Consider the following 15,501-nt stretch of genomic DNA (forward strand, 5'->3'; position numbering starts at 1 on the left):
TCTGTACAGTTGTTTCTAATGTTCTGTATAGTCGTTCCCATTTTCTAAGAAATTGTTCTTCATGTTCTGAATTATTGCATTACATGTTCTGAATAATCGTTCCAATGTACTGAGTAATAGTATTTTTGTTTTGAATACTCGATTCTAGTTTTTTGTATATTTGTTTCTATTTTCCTGTGACATTGTGTTTGATGTTCTGAATTATTGCTTTACATGTTCTGAAAGTTTAACCTAATGGTCTATGTATTGTACATGTTATAACATGATTAGATTAATTACGAATCCTCATGCACCCATACTAGTTGTTACAACGGGATTAGAATATGAATCCTCATGCACCCATACTAGTTGCATAAATATCTTATATGTCTGTAATAGTTTGTAAAAAAATCTTTTGATGTATATTTTTGGTTTATAAAGCATTTGGCATATTTTTCGAACATATGGTTAAAGTTTTAAAAAAGTATGATTTGAGTTTTAGAACATTTGCTATGGTTTTCAGAACATAGGGGTTAAGGTTTAAAACATTTTCTATGGCTTTTTAGAACATTTGTTATGGGTTTTTAGAGCATTTGCTATGGCTTTTTAGAACATATGACTTTTTGTTACTGTTGATATGGTTTGTGTACAATTTGCTGGAATTTTTGGTGAATTGCAGTGGGAACATGATTGATATTGATCAAGATTAACAATGGCTATCAATTTTCTGAATGCTTCACTTGATACTAATCAGCAACTTTGACCCGAATGCAGAAAAACAGGAAGAAGAAAAGTCCTGTGTCAGCCATCAAGTCGTATCTGGTAGCACAGGCAGCAACCCGAAGGTCTGATTTTGCTAGAAAAAACATATAGCAGTCTCGTATAGTTGACCTTTGTTTGATATTTAGAACACAACTGAAAAAAGATTATAACATTATAGTTTTTTCTTGTACACTTTAGAGTTATTTGATAGCACTGTCATGAGGATGGACCTAACTTGTGAGTATTGTGATCACCATATTGTTGTTTTTCATTCAAGAAAACTAGCATGCCATCCTTTTGAAATTTGAAGACAAGCAGGCTAATAAACTCATGTCTAAGTTCATGTGCATAAGATTTGGAGATTTTTTTTTTTGCAAAAAATGCTCAAGGTATTGGCCTATTTGCTACTGCAGGTCGAGAAGTTTTGATTTCTTGTTTGCGGATCTGTGACATAAAGCAATGACATATGATTCAGACTCAGAAAGTTAGAAGGGTCTCGACTCAAACAAGAGTTGAAAGTGTGATACCGAAGAGGCAAATGTCTTTGCATCTCGCTCCTCATGCCCAAGTGATCCAGACATTTTTTCCTGCAAATGTAGTACTTACTCGAAATGACAATGTTGGTGCATCAGAAAGTATTTAGTCAAACTACATTCAGGGAAACCAAATAGTGTTCAGTTGCTGTCAGAATATACCCTGCATCTGAATAAATTCCTATCTTTAGAACCTTGTTGTGTACATAATTTGCAAGAGCTTTTATTCCAGAAGGAAACATCGTTCTTTTGGGAACAAAATTACCCTTATATATCATGAAAAAAGGAACATTAGACGGATTTTTGTTTGATATTTCTTGTGTTGTATCTAGAAGAGGAGTTGAGACCACAAGGAGACAAAGAAACATACCTTGTTATCCCGAGTTAACTCTACCCATAAATCATCAGATGAAGCAAAGAGATGGCGCATTCAGCAGTAAGGCAACAATATTACATAAAATAAAGGCAGAGCTTAAAAAAACTGAGGACATATGGACCTACCAATGTTCAATGTTTGTGTCTAAAAATATGTTTTAATATTTAGAACATATGTTACACTATTTAGAACAACAATTCAATTTTTTTAAAACATCAATGTAAGAGCTTTAATATGAGGGCTATTGTTTAGCAACAATATGGGAGAAACGATGTCTATTGTACATATTATACCTTCTTGATTAACCATGCTTTAGTTGACAGAAAGTTTAACTCGTAATTATTCCAGCCTATGTAGGACTCGAACCTACACCCATGTGCAATGACACACTGCTCTACCATTTTGAGCTAATAGGCTTTAAAAATCATTTAAGAATAAAAAAGAATTTATGTTTTAGGAAGTTACATTTACAAAGACACTCAAAGCAGATACATAAACCTTTAGAACATATTCCACGATAATTGGAACATATGCAACAATAATTCAGAACATATGCAACAATAATCTAGAACATAAGGTGATATCATATAGAATTAAAATTTGTAATTTCTAAGAATCATATAATAATATAGAACATAGGCAGTTATTGTTTAGAACATGATCGAGCAACAAGTACTTGGAACATGAGGAAAATTATTTGGAACCCTCAATCTTTCCACAATACTCAACCCTCAATCTCTTCGTTTGCTCAAACTACAATGAATTAAATTTTGAATATTAGAAATAATAAAATAGCATATGTTTTGAATTTACAAAGTAAATGTTCTGAATTAACAAAGTAGATGTTCTGAATTCACAAACTAAACGTTCTGAATTACTAAACTAAATTTTATGAGTTCCCAAACTAAATGTTCTGCATTCCTAAGAAAAATGTTCTGAATTCCCTAACTAAATGTTCTGAATTGACAGATGCACATAAAAGAGCAAACACACATGCAAGTAACAAACGCAATACACATAACTACACCCAACACATAATTGAAGACATCATAATTGACAGTAGCTTCGGTTTTTCCATCAAAGTGAGCTTTAGTTTCTTCCCTGCAACATATGAAACAAATTTGGTAATGTTTTAAATAATGTATATATTATATTAAAAACAATATAAGTTATATTGTTCTAACCAATGAAGCTATATGTTCTAACTAGTGAAGCAACTTGTTCTAACAAGAGAAGCAACATGTTCTAACAAGAGAAGCTATATGTTCTGACAATTGAATTTATATGTTCTAACAAGTGAAGTTCTATGTTGTGTACATTATTCCTATATGTTCTAATCAGTTAAGCTACATGTTCTAAGTAGTTAAGCTATATGTTCTAATAATTGAATTTGTACGTTCTAAACTTTCAGTTAATAGAAAATCGGATATTTTGAGTTGAGCAACTTGAATCTAGCCTTTAGTATCTTCACTTAAAAGGATTACATTCACAACATATTACAAGGAGAGGCATAAACATGTTCACAAGAGAGCCAACAATCTAGTTGTAAGGGTATCTCCATACTTGGGCTCAAAATCAGCTATTAAGAATGTAAAAACAGAGAAGTGTTCGACCTGAAGTGTATCATGGATAACAGAAAAGACAAGCAAGAAATAATGATAGTGGGAAGTTTAGTTGTACAACTAACGAGGAATTTTTTTTTAACGGCTCAAGAAGAGTTGATCGATGATTCAATTCATCATGATCATCCCTGTCAACTGTGCTTCTGAGTATCAGTATATCACTCAAATAATGTAATGGGTTCTATACCTAAGATCATTTTTCATTCAAAACTGAAAAATATTAAACAACCTTATACATTAAAATCACAACATAAACTATCATCCACTCATCATCTAAATTATAAAAGCCCATTTACCATGCCTACAAGTTCATGGAAGAATATCAAACTACCAGAACCATAAAACACCCCTAATGTTCAATTATGCATCGATCAAAAAGCACACATATTCTATGTTATCTAGATCTTCCATCACCAATGCACTACAAGAGGCGGGTGGGGGGGGGGGGTGGAAGTTAGTCGCCAATGTATTTGTTCTGAATAGTGACCTTTCATGTTCTACATTCTTAACCTTCATGTTCTAAAGTATTGAAAGTATAAAATATTACCTAGTATTGCTCATGATGTCGTTCAGAAGTGACGCGGGACAATTTGCTCCGTTGTTTTGGTGCGAATATTCTCATTTTATCTGTTCAAAAATTCAGAACATATAACTCTTACTTTTAGAACATCATAAAATATCAAAAATTAGTAAAATATTTTAAAATTCTCAATTCTCAAATTAATTTAAAAATTCAGAAAATATATTCTTATCAAAAGTACTTAAAATTCAGAAAATTTGGAACATAAAATTCGCGAAGTCTCTAGAAACATCCACAAATTCACAAGCCAAAAATTCCGAAAATAAATACAAAATTTCAGAAATTAATAAATATATTTAGCAAAAATTAAAGCATCAAATACTTACTCAGTTGTATCTTCTGGAATTGTTGCTGCTTTGTTGTATTTTTGTTTAGCTTAAAATTAAAATTTAACAAAAATTAACTACAATTAATGTATAAAGACAAAGAAAGTAGTTCGAAATTTGTGTATTTTGCTTACCTCCGTCGTTCGTATTGTTTTTCTGCTCCAGTCATCTTCAATTGAAAATATTAGGTTAAAATTAGGGAAAATGGTAGAAGGAGAGAAGAAATATACAACAATTGAGTTTGAATTTACCTTAAATTAACAATACACCGGTGATGAAATAGGTTGATCGGTCGTTTTTGGAGCTGCAATGGCGGTTTTGTCGAGAGGAGAGAGAAAATTGCGAGGGAAAAGAGAGAAAATTGTGTGAGAGAAGAGAGTCACGTACGAGAGAGTGAAGAGGGAGGTTTTAGAGAGAGAAAGTGGGTGGGGTTTAATGAAAGAAACGTGGGCTTTAATTAGGAAGGTGGATGGGTTTGCTCATCATTTAATCCTAGCCATTAGATTGAATCTAATCCGTAGGATTAGATTGAATCTAATCCGTAAGATTAGATTCGTTCTCATATATAGTAGTATACTCACATAGGGACCTATTTTCACAAGATCCCTCCCCTATATATATATATATACTATATATATATGTATATATATATATATATATATATATATGGACCGAATACAAAACTCTAAAATCAGATCTCTCTTATACTCTCTCTCCTCTCGATTAGTTACCCTCCTCCTTCCGTTGGATCCCTTCCCAGTTCCCAACCCCTGCAAATTGTAAACATTCGAATTCCATGGACCGTTCGGCCCTCAACAGCGGAAACATCAATAGCCGATTTAGGTATGAGTTTTTTCTCGAGACTCTTCTGATAATCAATGATAACAATTAACAAAAAATTGGTGATGATTAATGCCTTACATTCGTCATTTCAAAGCACAGTTAGGGAATTAGTAAGAAGAAACCATATGCTTCCATTTTATTAGGACCAAGAGTTAATTTAAATCCCAGTCTCATTTACTTGTGTTAGTATGATTTTGAATTTCTTCTTAATGTTACCGTTTTTAGTTTTTTTTACTCATCTGAATTGCTGAATTGGAGCGTTCATTGAAGCTATAACTTATTCCTAATTGGGGTATGCGAAACATTAAATTAGTTTCATTCTATAAGTATTGTACAAATTTTATTTCTTTACTTGAGAATAGCATCCCGTATTCTCGTACACTGCCAGAGATTTCATACTAGTGATTATGGTAAATGGTAATCACAAACCGGTTATTTTAGCCGGGATAAATATTTGACAACATATTTGAGGTTTATGTATGATTGTGTTATAGTAGCATTCATTCACATATATACAGCTACACATAATCACAGATTCCGAACTTCACCTAGAGTAACAACCATCTTGCAAGAGATTATGATATTGCCAGCTTACAAGAATAAAGTTCACCAATTGAGAAATAAAATGGAAGCATATGGTTTCTTCTTGCTACTGTCTGTTGTCCCACCAGCCACCACCCTTCTTATTGTTTGGATTTTCTAATTGGTTTGCTTCTGATTTATGGGAGGAGATCCTCTCTTTTTTCTAATTCTGGTTGTTATTGCATCAAATGGCCAAAGGGAGAAAGTAGGGAGTTGGGAATTGTATTATTTACTAGAAGTGGTAGTGCGTGAGAATGGGATTTAAATTAACTTGATTTCTTCCTTAATGGTGCTATATGCTGAACATTGTTGCCAAATTTCCAAGCACAAAGAACTATGTTTATTTTTGTTATGTAGGTTCCAAATCTCTTCATTGTATATGTGTTTCTTCCTTGAGGTAACAAAGGGTTTTATGGGTTGTTCAGTCTCAGGCTGTTGAGACTTGTTGTTTTTGGAAGTTTAGTCCTAACTTCCTATTGGTTTTCTTGGTCTTTACTTATTAGGATGTAACCAGTGTTCAGGTTATAATATATTTCTCTCTTGCTTGTCAAAAAAAAAAGGGGGTTTTATGCTTAAGAAATATTGATATTTTGTTCATTGATATTGTGTGGACTATGGAGACAAAGAATGAATTCTGGAAATCCTGACTGCTCTATATTATGAAAAATTCTGAAAACTGCAGTCTTGTTCTCTTTTAATAATCTGTAGTTGGAGTTGTGCTATAACCTATTAGCTCAAGTGGTAGAGCACTATGCAAATGATGCATAGGGGATGTGGGTTCGATTCCTACATAGGTTGTCTTTAAACGTTATAGTATGCGTGTATGCCATTTCAAGAACCATTCCTAAGATGGCATTACCTTATTCAATTTAGTATTACTTATTTTATAGTAGTAGATACACAACACTAATCTCAATCTACAGCTGCAACTCATGCAGTAGTTCAACACTACAAATCTGAATCAGAGAGGAACTTTGATCATCCAACTGTTTGTTGTATTCTTTTTCAAAACTGGATCACAAATTGATTTGCTTGAGTGTTTATAAGAAATGAACTTTCTCAAAACTGGTCTGATTACTGATATCAACAGTGAACTTCTGAATGCGCTTTACTGTCAAGCTTCCAATAACAAGATTTTACAGCTTGGTAGATCTGCAGGCCAGATACTAATTTCTTGGGCCAGTGTTGCCTCCTCATGAATCATGATTGGTATGATTGATCTAGAAATTAGTATCCCGTGAATTGATCTGAAGCATAATACAATTCCCATATTGACATCATTATTAATGATGTTTAGTTTGATCCAATAGTCACAATATCTAACCTTGCAACAAGGAGCAAATTTTTATAAATTTGTCTTCTGCATAAGCCAATATTCAGACTTCTTAAGTACATCAACTGCTCACAAGACACAATTGAGTTTGATACCAAACTGTGACCCTAAAACGATGATACATAATACATACTTCAGCTTATTGCTCTAACAAGTACTCAAGCTGAACCAACACAAAATTTGCCCTATTATCCAATGAAAAAAACAGCAGCAGATGGTAGAAAATAAATGGCTGCATCAATACCACATCAAAAGCAGCACCATAAGCATCACCACCACATCAACATCAGCAATACCACCACCACCACTAGCAGCTAGAGCCAAAATATTAACCACAGACAACATCACAGCAACATCAGTGATTGAATGTCAATATTACCTCTTATCATAACAAACCTCTTGTCATAACATCTGCTACGGAGTATTAGTTTTGTGTATCTATAAAACAAGTAATGCCAAATTGAATAAGGTAATTAGCAGTATTAGTGTTGTGTATCTATAAACCAAGAAATACTAAATTGAATATTGTAATGCCATATGGGGAATGGTTTAAAGACAACCTATGTAGGAATCGAACCCACATCCCCTATGCATCATTTGCATAGTGCTCTACCACTTGAGCTAATAGGTTATAACACAACTCCAACTACATATTGTTAAAAGAAAGCAAGAACAAGATTGCAGTTTTCACCCATCACAAATTTCATAATTTCAAAATACAGAGCAGTCATGAATTTCAGAATTCATTCTTGATATCCACAGTTCACACAATATCAAGAACAAAGTATTCAACAGGAAAACCAGATGTTGTACTTAAGAAGGGGAGAAAGTTAGAAAAAGCAAATAGGACACAATTAGTATGTTTATTTCCTTCTAATAGGCAATCGGGATATCTGATGTTACCACTAGTTGGCTGCCTGGATATCTTATGTTACCACTAGCTGGCTGCCTGGATATTCTGATGTTACCACTAGCTGGATATCTGATGTTACCCTAAACAAAATCCAAACAATAAGAAGGGTGGTGGTTGCCTGGCTGGTGGGGCATTAGGCAGTAGCAAGAAGCAACAACAACAAAATGTATATAAACAGTCACCAATCACAGATATTTCCCAAAGACCCTAGCAATATCATTGGAGTTTTCAAAGAAAGATCAAGAGACATATACTTAATACTAAACAATTTTGACATTCCCATGATCTACAAAGCACAACTGGAAATTAATTCCAAAATCTCTTTCTCGCCCCCACCATTTTCAACCCAAAATAAATCAATTAATGTAAGCAATTCCCCAATTCGTCATCACCACTAGTTTACCTAAATGAATTAGACCACTAGTTTACCTAAATGAATTAGACGACTAGTTCACCTAAATTAATTCACTAATTCCCCAACTTTGATATGAAAATGGTAAATTAATGTGAGCATTATCACCAATTTATTGTTATCATTGATTTTTGGACAGAGGAGTCTCGAGAAAAAAAATCATACCTAACTCGGCTTAGTGATTACATTCTGAAGTGATGCTTCCGTTGTTGAGGCCGAACACTCCGTGATATTTGAATGTTTACAATTTGCAGGGAGTTGGGAACTGAGAAGGGATTCAAGGGAGGAGGAGGGCACTGAATCGACAAGAGAGAGAGTAAAAGAGAGATCTTATTAGAGTTTTATATTCTTATACGGAGATTTATGTTTTTTTAATCCTAACGAGTCCTATTCAGCGTTTTAATCTTGGCCGTAGATAAAAATCCAAGGGTTGAGGACGAGAGTTCTCATTAAAAGGGGTTCTCATTATAAAAGGGGTTCTCATGAGAACCGACCCCTATATATATATATATATATATATATATATATATATATATATATAAAATCTTGATGTGATCAATATAAAAGTAGAGTTTGAATAATATTTCGGCTCCACTATTATTGAACCAGTTTGAGCCAAGCTTGAACTCAAACCCGGACTATCAATCTAGTCGAACCCGAGCTTCAAATTGAAGTTCGGGTTGAGCTTGAACCTGAGCTTCAAATTGAAGTTCGGATCAAGCTTGAACCTAAACTTAAGTCTGGTACAGAAATAGTAAATGAACCAAGCTTTGTTAATGTTCGGTTCAATTCGGCTCGTGTCAACCCCTAAGGTCATGAACTGAACTGAACTGAATTTAACTTAACTTAACAGAATATTACTGAAATAAATGATACTCCGTAATAAATAAATAATAATTAATAAATACTCCCTTCGTTCCTAAATGTTCTTCCCGTTTCTCTTTCGGACGTTCCTAATGTTCTTCCCAGTTGGAATCTATATTATTTTTGGACATACTTGTTTTCCTAAAATACCCTTATATCCCCTTCTATTTACCAAAATAGCTAAAGATTCTACCCAAATTACCACATAAATTTCACAACCCCTATTATTTACTCCGTAATTCTTTTCCCTTCCCCATATATCCACTCTCTCACCTCCTTTATCACCCATCCTTATCACTTCCCTCTCTTCATTTCTCATTTATGAATTGTTTAATAAAATATCTACATTTTCTCTTCTTTTTTTTTATTGTTTTCTCTCCCCTTCATTTATTCCAATCACTTACACCCAATCATTACTCTTACACCCAATCATTACACAAATACCCAAACAAACTATGATTCTATTTTTCTTAATTCCCTTCCCGATTCCAACCAGGAAGAACTTAAAGGAACAGAGGGAGTAATAAATAATAAATAAGGAATAATAAATAATAAATAATAAATTAGCAACTACCTATTCAGTTATTAGTTATTAGTTATTAGTTATTAATTAGTTATTAATTAATAAACAGTTATTTAGTTAATAATTATTAATTATTCTTTAGCTATTTTTTATTTATTATTTAGTTATTAATTAATACTTTTTATTATTATTTTGTAATTAACTAGTGATTTCTAATTATTAAAATTAATTGTTTATTATTAATTATAATTATAATTTTATTTATTTATTATTTATTATTAATCATTTATTATTTATTACTCCCTCCGGTCCTATTTGTTGTTCCCCTAAAGAATGTTGGGTGGGAATTAAGAAAACTGGAATATTGGTTTGTATTGGGATATGGGTAATGATTGGGTGTAAGAATAATGATTGGGTGTAAGAGATTATATATTTCAAATAAAGTAAGGTTAGAGAAAATATTAACAAAAAAGAGAAATGGGAGATATTTTATTATTAATAACAAAAAAAATCAGATTAAATTCGAACCGGAAAAATCAACAAAAATTAAAACCAGAAAATTCAAGAAAATTCAACAAAAAGAACCCAGAAAATTCGACAAAAATCAACCCAGAAATTCAACAAAAAAATTCAACCAAAATCAACCCAAATAAAATCAACCAAAAGATTCGACCACATTCAACCAAAAAAATCGACCAAAATCAACGCAAAAATTCGACCAAAATCAACCCAAAAAGTCGAAAAAACCCAGAAATTCGACCAAAATCAACAAAAAAAATCAACCAAAATCAACCCAAAAAATCGATGAAATTCAACCCAAAAATTCGACCAAAAGCAACCCAAACATTCGACCAAAATCAACCGAAAAACTCGACAAGAAATTAGACCAAATCAACCTAAAAAATCGACAAAATTCAACCCAAAATTCGACCAAAATCAACCCAAAAATTCGACCAACATCAACCCAAAAATACGACAAAAATTAACCTAAAAGTGTGACAAAAAAATCGACCAAAATCAACCTAAAAATTCGACAAAAATCCACCCAAAAATTTGACAAATAATTCGACAAAAATCAACCCCGAAAATTCGAAACATGAACAAATAAATAAATTAATACTCACTTTATCTCAATATCACGATTTTGAGGATTTAGAGGTCAAATTCGACCATGAAAACTCTAGATCTAGAGTTTTCATGGTCGAATTTCACCATCTAAGGCCATAGTACATATTCTACAGTTCTTTCCAGAGGGTGGTGGCAGTGGCAGAGGTGTGGTGGTGGTGGTGGTGGCGGCGATCTAGAATTTCACCTCCAGATCTTAAGAACAGAGAGTATTTGGAGGAGAGAGAAATTTAGAGTTTTGAGAAATCAAAGATTTTGGAGGAGAGAGAGAAAAACGTGAGAGAAAGAAGGAGAGAAATGAAGAACATTTATTTTTCTGGAGAGAGAGCAGATAGGTTTTGGAGGGGAGAGAGAGAGAGAGAGAGAGAGAAACGTGAGAGGAGGAAAGAGAGAAATGAAGGAGCGATAAGGACGGTTGAAAAGAAGTTGGAGGGTGGGTGAATGGGGAAGAGGGAATGAATAAAATAAGGAAGGTGGTGAAATTTATGGTGGAATAAGGGTAGAATCTTAAGGTTTTCTGGTAAATAGTGGGGAATATTAGGATAATTTGGTAAAAAAAATCATTGTAAAAAATAGTAAAGATTCAGTAGAAGAACTACATTTAGGAACGCCAAAAATAGAAACGGAAACAAATTTAGGAACAGAGAGACTAGTAATTAATAATAAATAATTAGTTATGTATAATGATAATAATAATATAAATATAAACAATACTAATAATAATAATAATAATATTATTATTATTATTATTAATATTATTATATTTGTTATTTTGAATCAAATGCTAACAAAGTCAAACATTTACAAATAATTATGGGAAGCCGATATACAATCTTATTATTATTATTATTATTATTAATATTATTAGTAAGTTAATTGAATTGAATTACACTTAATTGAACTGAACCGACGAATTTAACTGAATGCTTCCGAACTGATTGGACTGAAGTGAACTGAACTGAACTATACTGAACTGAACAACAAAATAAGTTCTGAAACTGAAATTAAGCCAAGAAGAATAGGGCATAAAAGGCCAACCATGTACTCCATCCTCGTATGAAAAAATATTGGTTTAATACTTGTATAAGAAAAAAACAAGTTGGGCTCTGGGCTGGACTATATGAAAGAATCCACATATGTTCAAACTATGGCCCACCTACTACTTTACCTACTAAAATAAAATTTTGGCCCTAGCCCATCAACTAAGTTTAGAGCCAACCAAATCCACCCATTATCCCCTCAATTTAACGTCGGTTATCTCTCACCGTCACCGTCACCGTCACCGTCACCGTCTTCCTCTCCACTCTCCAGCTCAACAAACCCGAAACGGTAATGTCCAACGTTAAAATCTATCAACGTCCCATTAACAGTGTAAACTAACGCCATTCATTTTAGACTTAGGGGACAAAACCGTCTTTTTCATCGAGAGGGGGGAAAACTCGCTGCTGTTGTTGCCTCTCCCGGTTCTCCCTCCCTCCTCCGTCTCTTTCTCTCTCCTCAATTTTGGAGCTCTGTGAATTTTGTTGTTGAAGATCTCAAATTTTTGCTGATTCAAACCCAAAAAAAAAAAAAAAAATCCACTTTTTATTCTCTCGTAAGGTAATTCCCCTAAATTTCTCTCTCTTGATTTTGTTTTCCTTGATTTTATTGACTATTTATTTCCTTTTTTTGGTCGGTCACTTTGATTTTTCTGTATTTATTTAATTTAATTTTGGGTCGGGTCAATAAAACCAATCAAGTACATATTTCAACTAAGGTTAGGTTTTGTCCAATTAATCTTGTGAGGAAATTATTGATTTTTTTTTCTTTTTCATTTTGTTGATTTTTTAGCTGTTAAAGTGATTAATTGATTGTTTTCTGTGAAAATTAGTCATGAGATTGATGTATAGATAGTGTTGTTTGTTAAAGCTCAAGAATTTGAGGTGAAATATGTGTATTTTTGTTGTTGTGATGCACTTTAATTGACTGGGGAAATTTGTTTGAAAAAAATTAAAGACCTTTGAAATAGAGATTGTTGAGGGTGTAGATGATATGGGAGAAGATTTGTTAGCAAGCTTGTCAATGGAGAATCACCACCCGTCAACATTGTTGTCAATGGATTCAAGTTCAAAATCTCATGAGGAGAAGGAGAGAGAGATCAATAGACATATTGTACTGTCTCGTCCTGGTCCACCTGATATTAATCTTCCCTTATCGGCGGAGCGTAGCCCTCCTCCTCCTCAGACTTGGAATCAGGATGCTTGTGATATGTTAGAGGTTGGGTTAGGGACCCAGGTGTATGAGTCAGAGACTCATGTGACCGTCCCTAAGAACGGGAATGGGAACCGGAAGTGTGCTAAGAGGCTTGACAGTGTCTGGGGAGCTTGGTTCTTTTTTAGTTTCTACTTTAAACCTTCGTTGAATGAGAAATCGAAGAACAAGATTGTTAGGGATGGTAATGGGGTTTCAGGGTTTGAGAAGTCCGATCTGCAGCTGGATTCTTTCTTGGTGCAACATGATATGGAGAACATGTATATGTGGGTTTTTAAGGAAAGGCCGGATAATGCATTGGGGAAGATGCAATTGAGAAGCTACATGAACGGACATTCACGGCAGGGAGAAAGGCCGTTCCCTTTTAGTGCTGAAAAGGGTTTTGTTCGTTCTCACAAAATGCAAAGGAAACATTACCGAGGACTCTCTAACCCTCAATGCCTTCACGGAATTGAGATAGTTAGACAACCAAATCTTGGTGCTGTTGATGAGGAAGAGCAGAGGAGGTGGATAGAACTAACTGGAAGGGACCTCAGTTTTTCTCTTCCAGAAGAAGCTAGTGAGTTTTCCTCATGGAGGAACCTTCCAAGCACAGAATTTGAACTGGAGAGGCCACTTCCTGCCTTGAAAAGCACTGCCAATGGTAACGCAAAGAAATTGCTCAATGGCTCTGGCTTGAATCTGTCTACACAGCCGTCTAACCATGTGAACGACGTATTTGATATCTCAGCTGTTGGGAGTAAGAAGAGGAAGGATGTCCCACTCCCTGCTCATGGAAATGATGAAGATTCATGTCTACCAGCTAATACACATTCTTCTGATGGAACTCTAGATGTAGTAGAGGTGCATCCTATAGAACCCTTGTGGGCCCCAGAATTCACCGGGGTTATGAGAAATGTTTGCGGCCCTGTCACTTGTGCAAAATCTATCTACGAGGATGACGATGGGTACATGATAATCATTAGTCTGCCATTCACAGATCTTCAGAAGGTGAAAGTTTCTTGGTGGAATACATTATCTCATGGTGTAGTCAAGGTCACATCTACAAGCACAGCTTGCATGCCCTATATTCAGAGGAATGACAGAACATTTAAGCTTACAGACCCTTCTCCTGAGCACTGCCCCCCCGGGGACTTCAAAAGAGAAATTTCTCTACCATCTCGAATTCCAGATGATGCCAAGTTGGAAGCTTATTTCGATAATTCTGGAACGGTTCTTGAAATTTCAGTGCCCAAGCCCCGTGTAGGTCCTGAAGAGCACGAGGTTCCAATTTGCCTTCGCTCCCATCTTGGTGGGAATGATCTCTTGTTGTCTTGACTGAGGCTTATCTGGACTAAAAGTAAGGGCAGCTCACATACTTGACATTATTACTGGCTTGCTAGTTTCTAGGTTCCATATAGGATTTAGAAATACCGACTTGCAGTACATGACGTTTTTGCCTTGTGACGAAAACCATAGGTCTGATTTTGTTCTTTTCCATTTGAATAGCTTTGAGTATTGGGTTTGCTCCCGTCCTTCAGAGTCGAGTTCAGAGATTGATGGTAAGATCTTTGCCATTTTCATTTTTCCTTCTATTTGATGGATTTCATGGTTTAGTGGTCATTGGATTCGTTATGTTGTAGAGGGTTCTTGCAGTACACATATGAGAGTGTTGAAACTGTAATAAGATATATAACTAAACAGTGCAACTTCTGATTGAAGTGTTTACTTGTAGAACCTGGAAAATGTATAGATGTACTTTCTTTCTGAATAATGGATCAATGTTGCGGATTTACTCATTGTTATCTCTCCATCTCTGTTATACTTATTTATCACAGCTAAAATAAGCTATTTCTGCAGATCACTCGTATAGTGCCTCACAGTATTACCATAGTATTGTTGCAGCTAACTCATTAAGTACTCCTGGGCAACAGACACTCCGCTGTGGTCAGTACATCAGGTGCGCTGTTCTACCCTCCAAGCAGCAATTAACTGATTACCCTCGACACAACAAAGACCGTTCCACCCGCCCAAGCAGTGATTAACTGATTACCCTCGGCACAACACAGGCCACATTCCCTGCCTCTATTGTAGACGAGGCTGTGATACAGAATTGAACTTGTACAGTCATAGTTGACAATCTGTAGATAATTTTGTTTCATCTCAATGACTTCTTTCATCATGATTCATTCGATTGTACAATTATCTTTAAAATATTAATGAAAAGTCATACTTTCTATTGATCTTCTCTGTTGCAACTCCAACTCAATTAGTATGTTGGATACAATCTTCGTGGTATTTTTATTTGCATTTTGCTTTATTAATGCCACGCCATTGACAGATGTGTAAAGTTTGTTACGTACACTGATTTTTGTTTTGCCACAGAAACGTGTCTTACAAATTGAAGAATATTAGATTCTTGTAATGAACAAACATCTTTCCTTCTCTGTCGTGGAAAGATCTGGCCCTATGTTTGTGACTTTAAGAGACGATAAACTT

At 34.4% G+C, this 15,501-nt stretch overlaps 1 protein-coding gene and 1 long non-coding RNA gene across 8 annotated transcripts; one reads left to right on the forward strand and one right to left on the reverse strand.

Annotated features, from left to right (window-relative positions):
* Positions 1-2,553: 2,553 nt before the first annotated feature.
* On the reverse strand, positions 2,554-5,557 carry LOC110797713 (uncharacterized). The gene is made up of 5 exons (XR_002535923.2): positions 4,430-5,557; positions 4,313-4,347; positions 4,179-4,227; positions 3,820-3,899; positions 2,554-2,751 (listed from the first exon to the last, which is right to left on the reverse strand). It is a non-coding gene; the product is annotated as an uncharacterized lncRNA (long non-coding RNA).
* A 6,626-nt stretch (positions 5,558-12,183) lies between these two features.
* On the forward strand, positions 12,184-15,245 carry LOC110797722 (uncharacterized). 7 transcript variants are annotated; one of them, XR_008923191.1, is made up of 4 exons: positions 12,184-12,372; positions 12,769-14,362; positions 14,512-14,564; positions 14,897-15,245. XR_008923191.1 is itself a non-coding variant. In XM_022002833.2 (3 exons), exon 2 carries the CDS (start codon positions 12,805-12,807, stop codon positions 14,338-14,340), a length of 1,536 nt encoding a protein of 511 aa, XP_021858525.1. In that variant the 5' UTR covers positions 12,184-12,372; positions 12,800-12,804; the 3' UTR covers positions 14,341-14,362; positions 14,512-15,245. The 7 variants fall into 7 exon arrangements, 4 of the variants coding, with proteins under 4 accessions (XP_021858525.1, XP_021858522.1, XP_021858527.1 ...); XR_008923190.1 differs by having other exon boundaries at positions 12,184-14,362; positions 14,863-15,245; XR_008923189.1 differs by having other exon boundaries at positions 12,184-14,362; positions 14,908-15,245.
* Positions 15,246-15,501: the final 256 nt, after the last annotated feature.

The sequence above is a fragment of the Spinacia oleracea genome, chromosome 6 (assembly GCF_020520425.1).
Source record: "Spinacia oleracea cultivar Varoflay chromosome 6, BTI_SOV_V1, whole genome shotgun sequence".
Classification (NCBI taxonomy): Eukaryota; Viridiplantae; Streptophyta; class Magnoliopsida; order Caryophyllales; family Amaranthaceae; genus Spinacia; species Spinacia oleracea.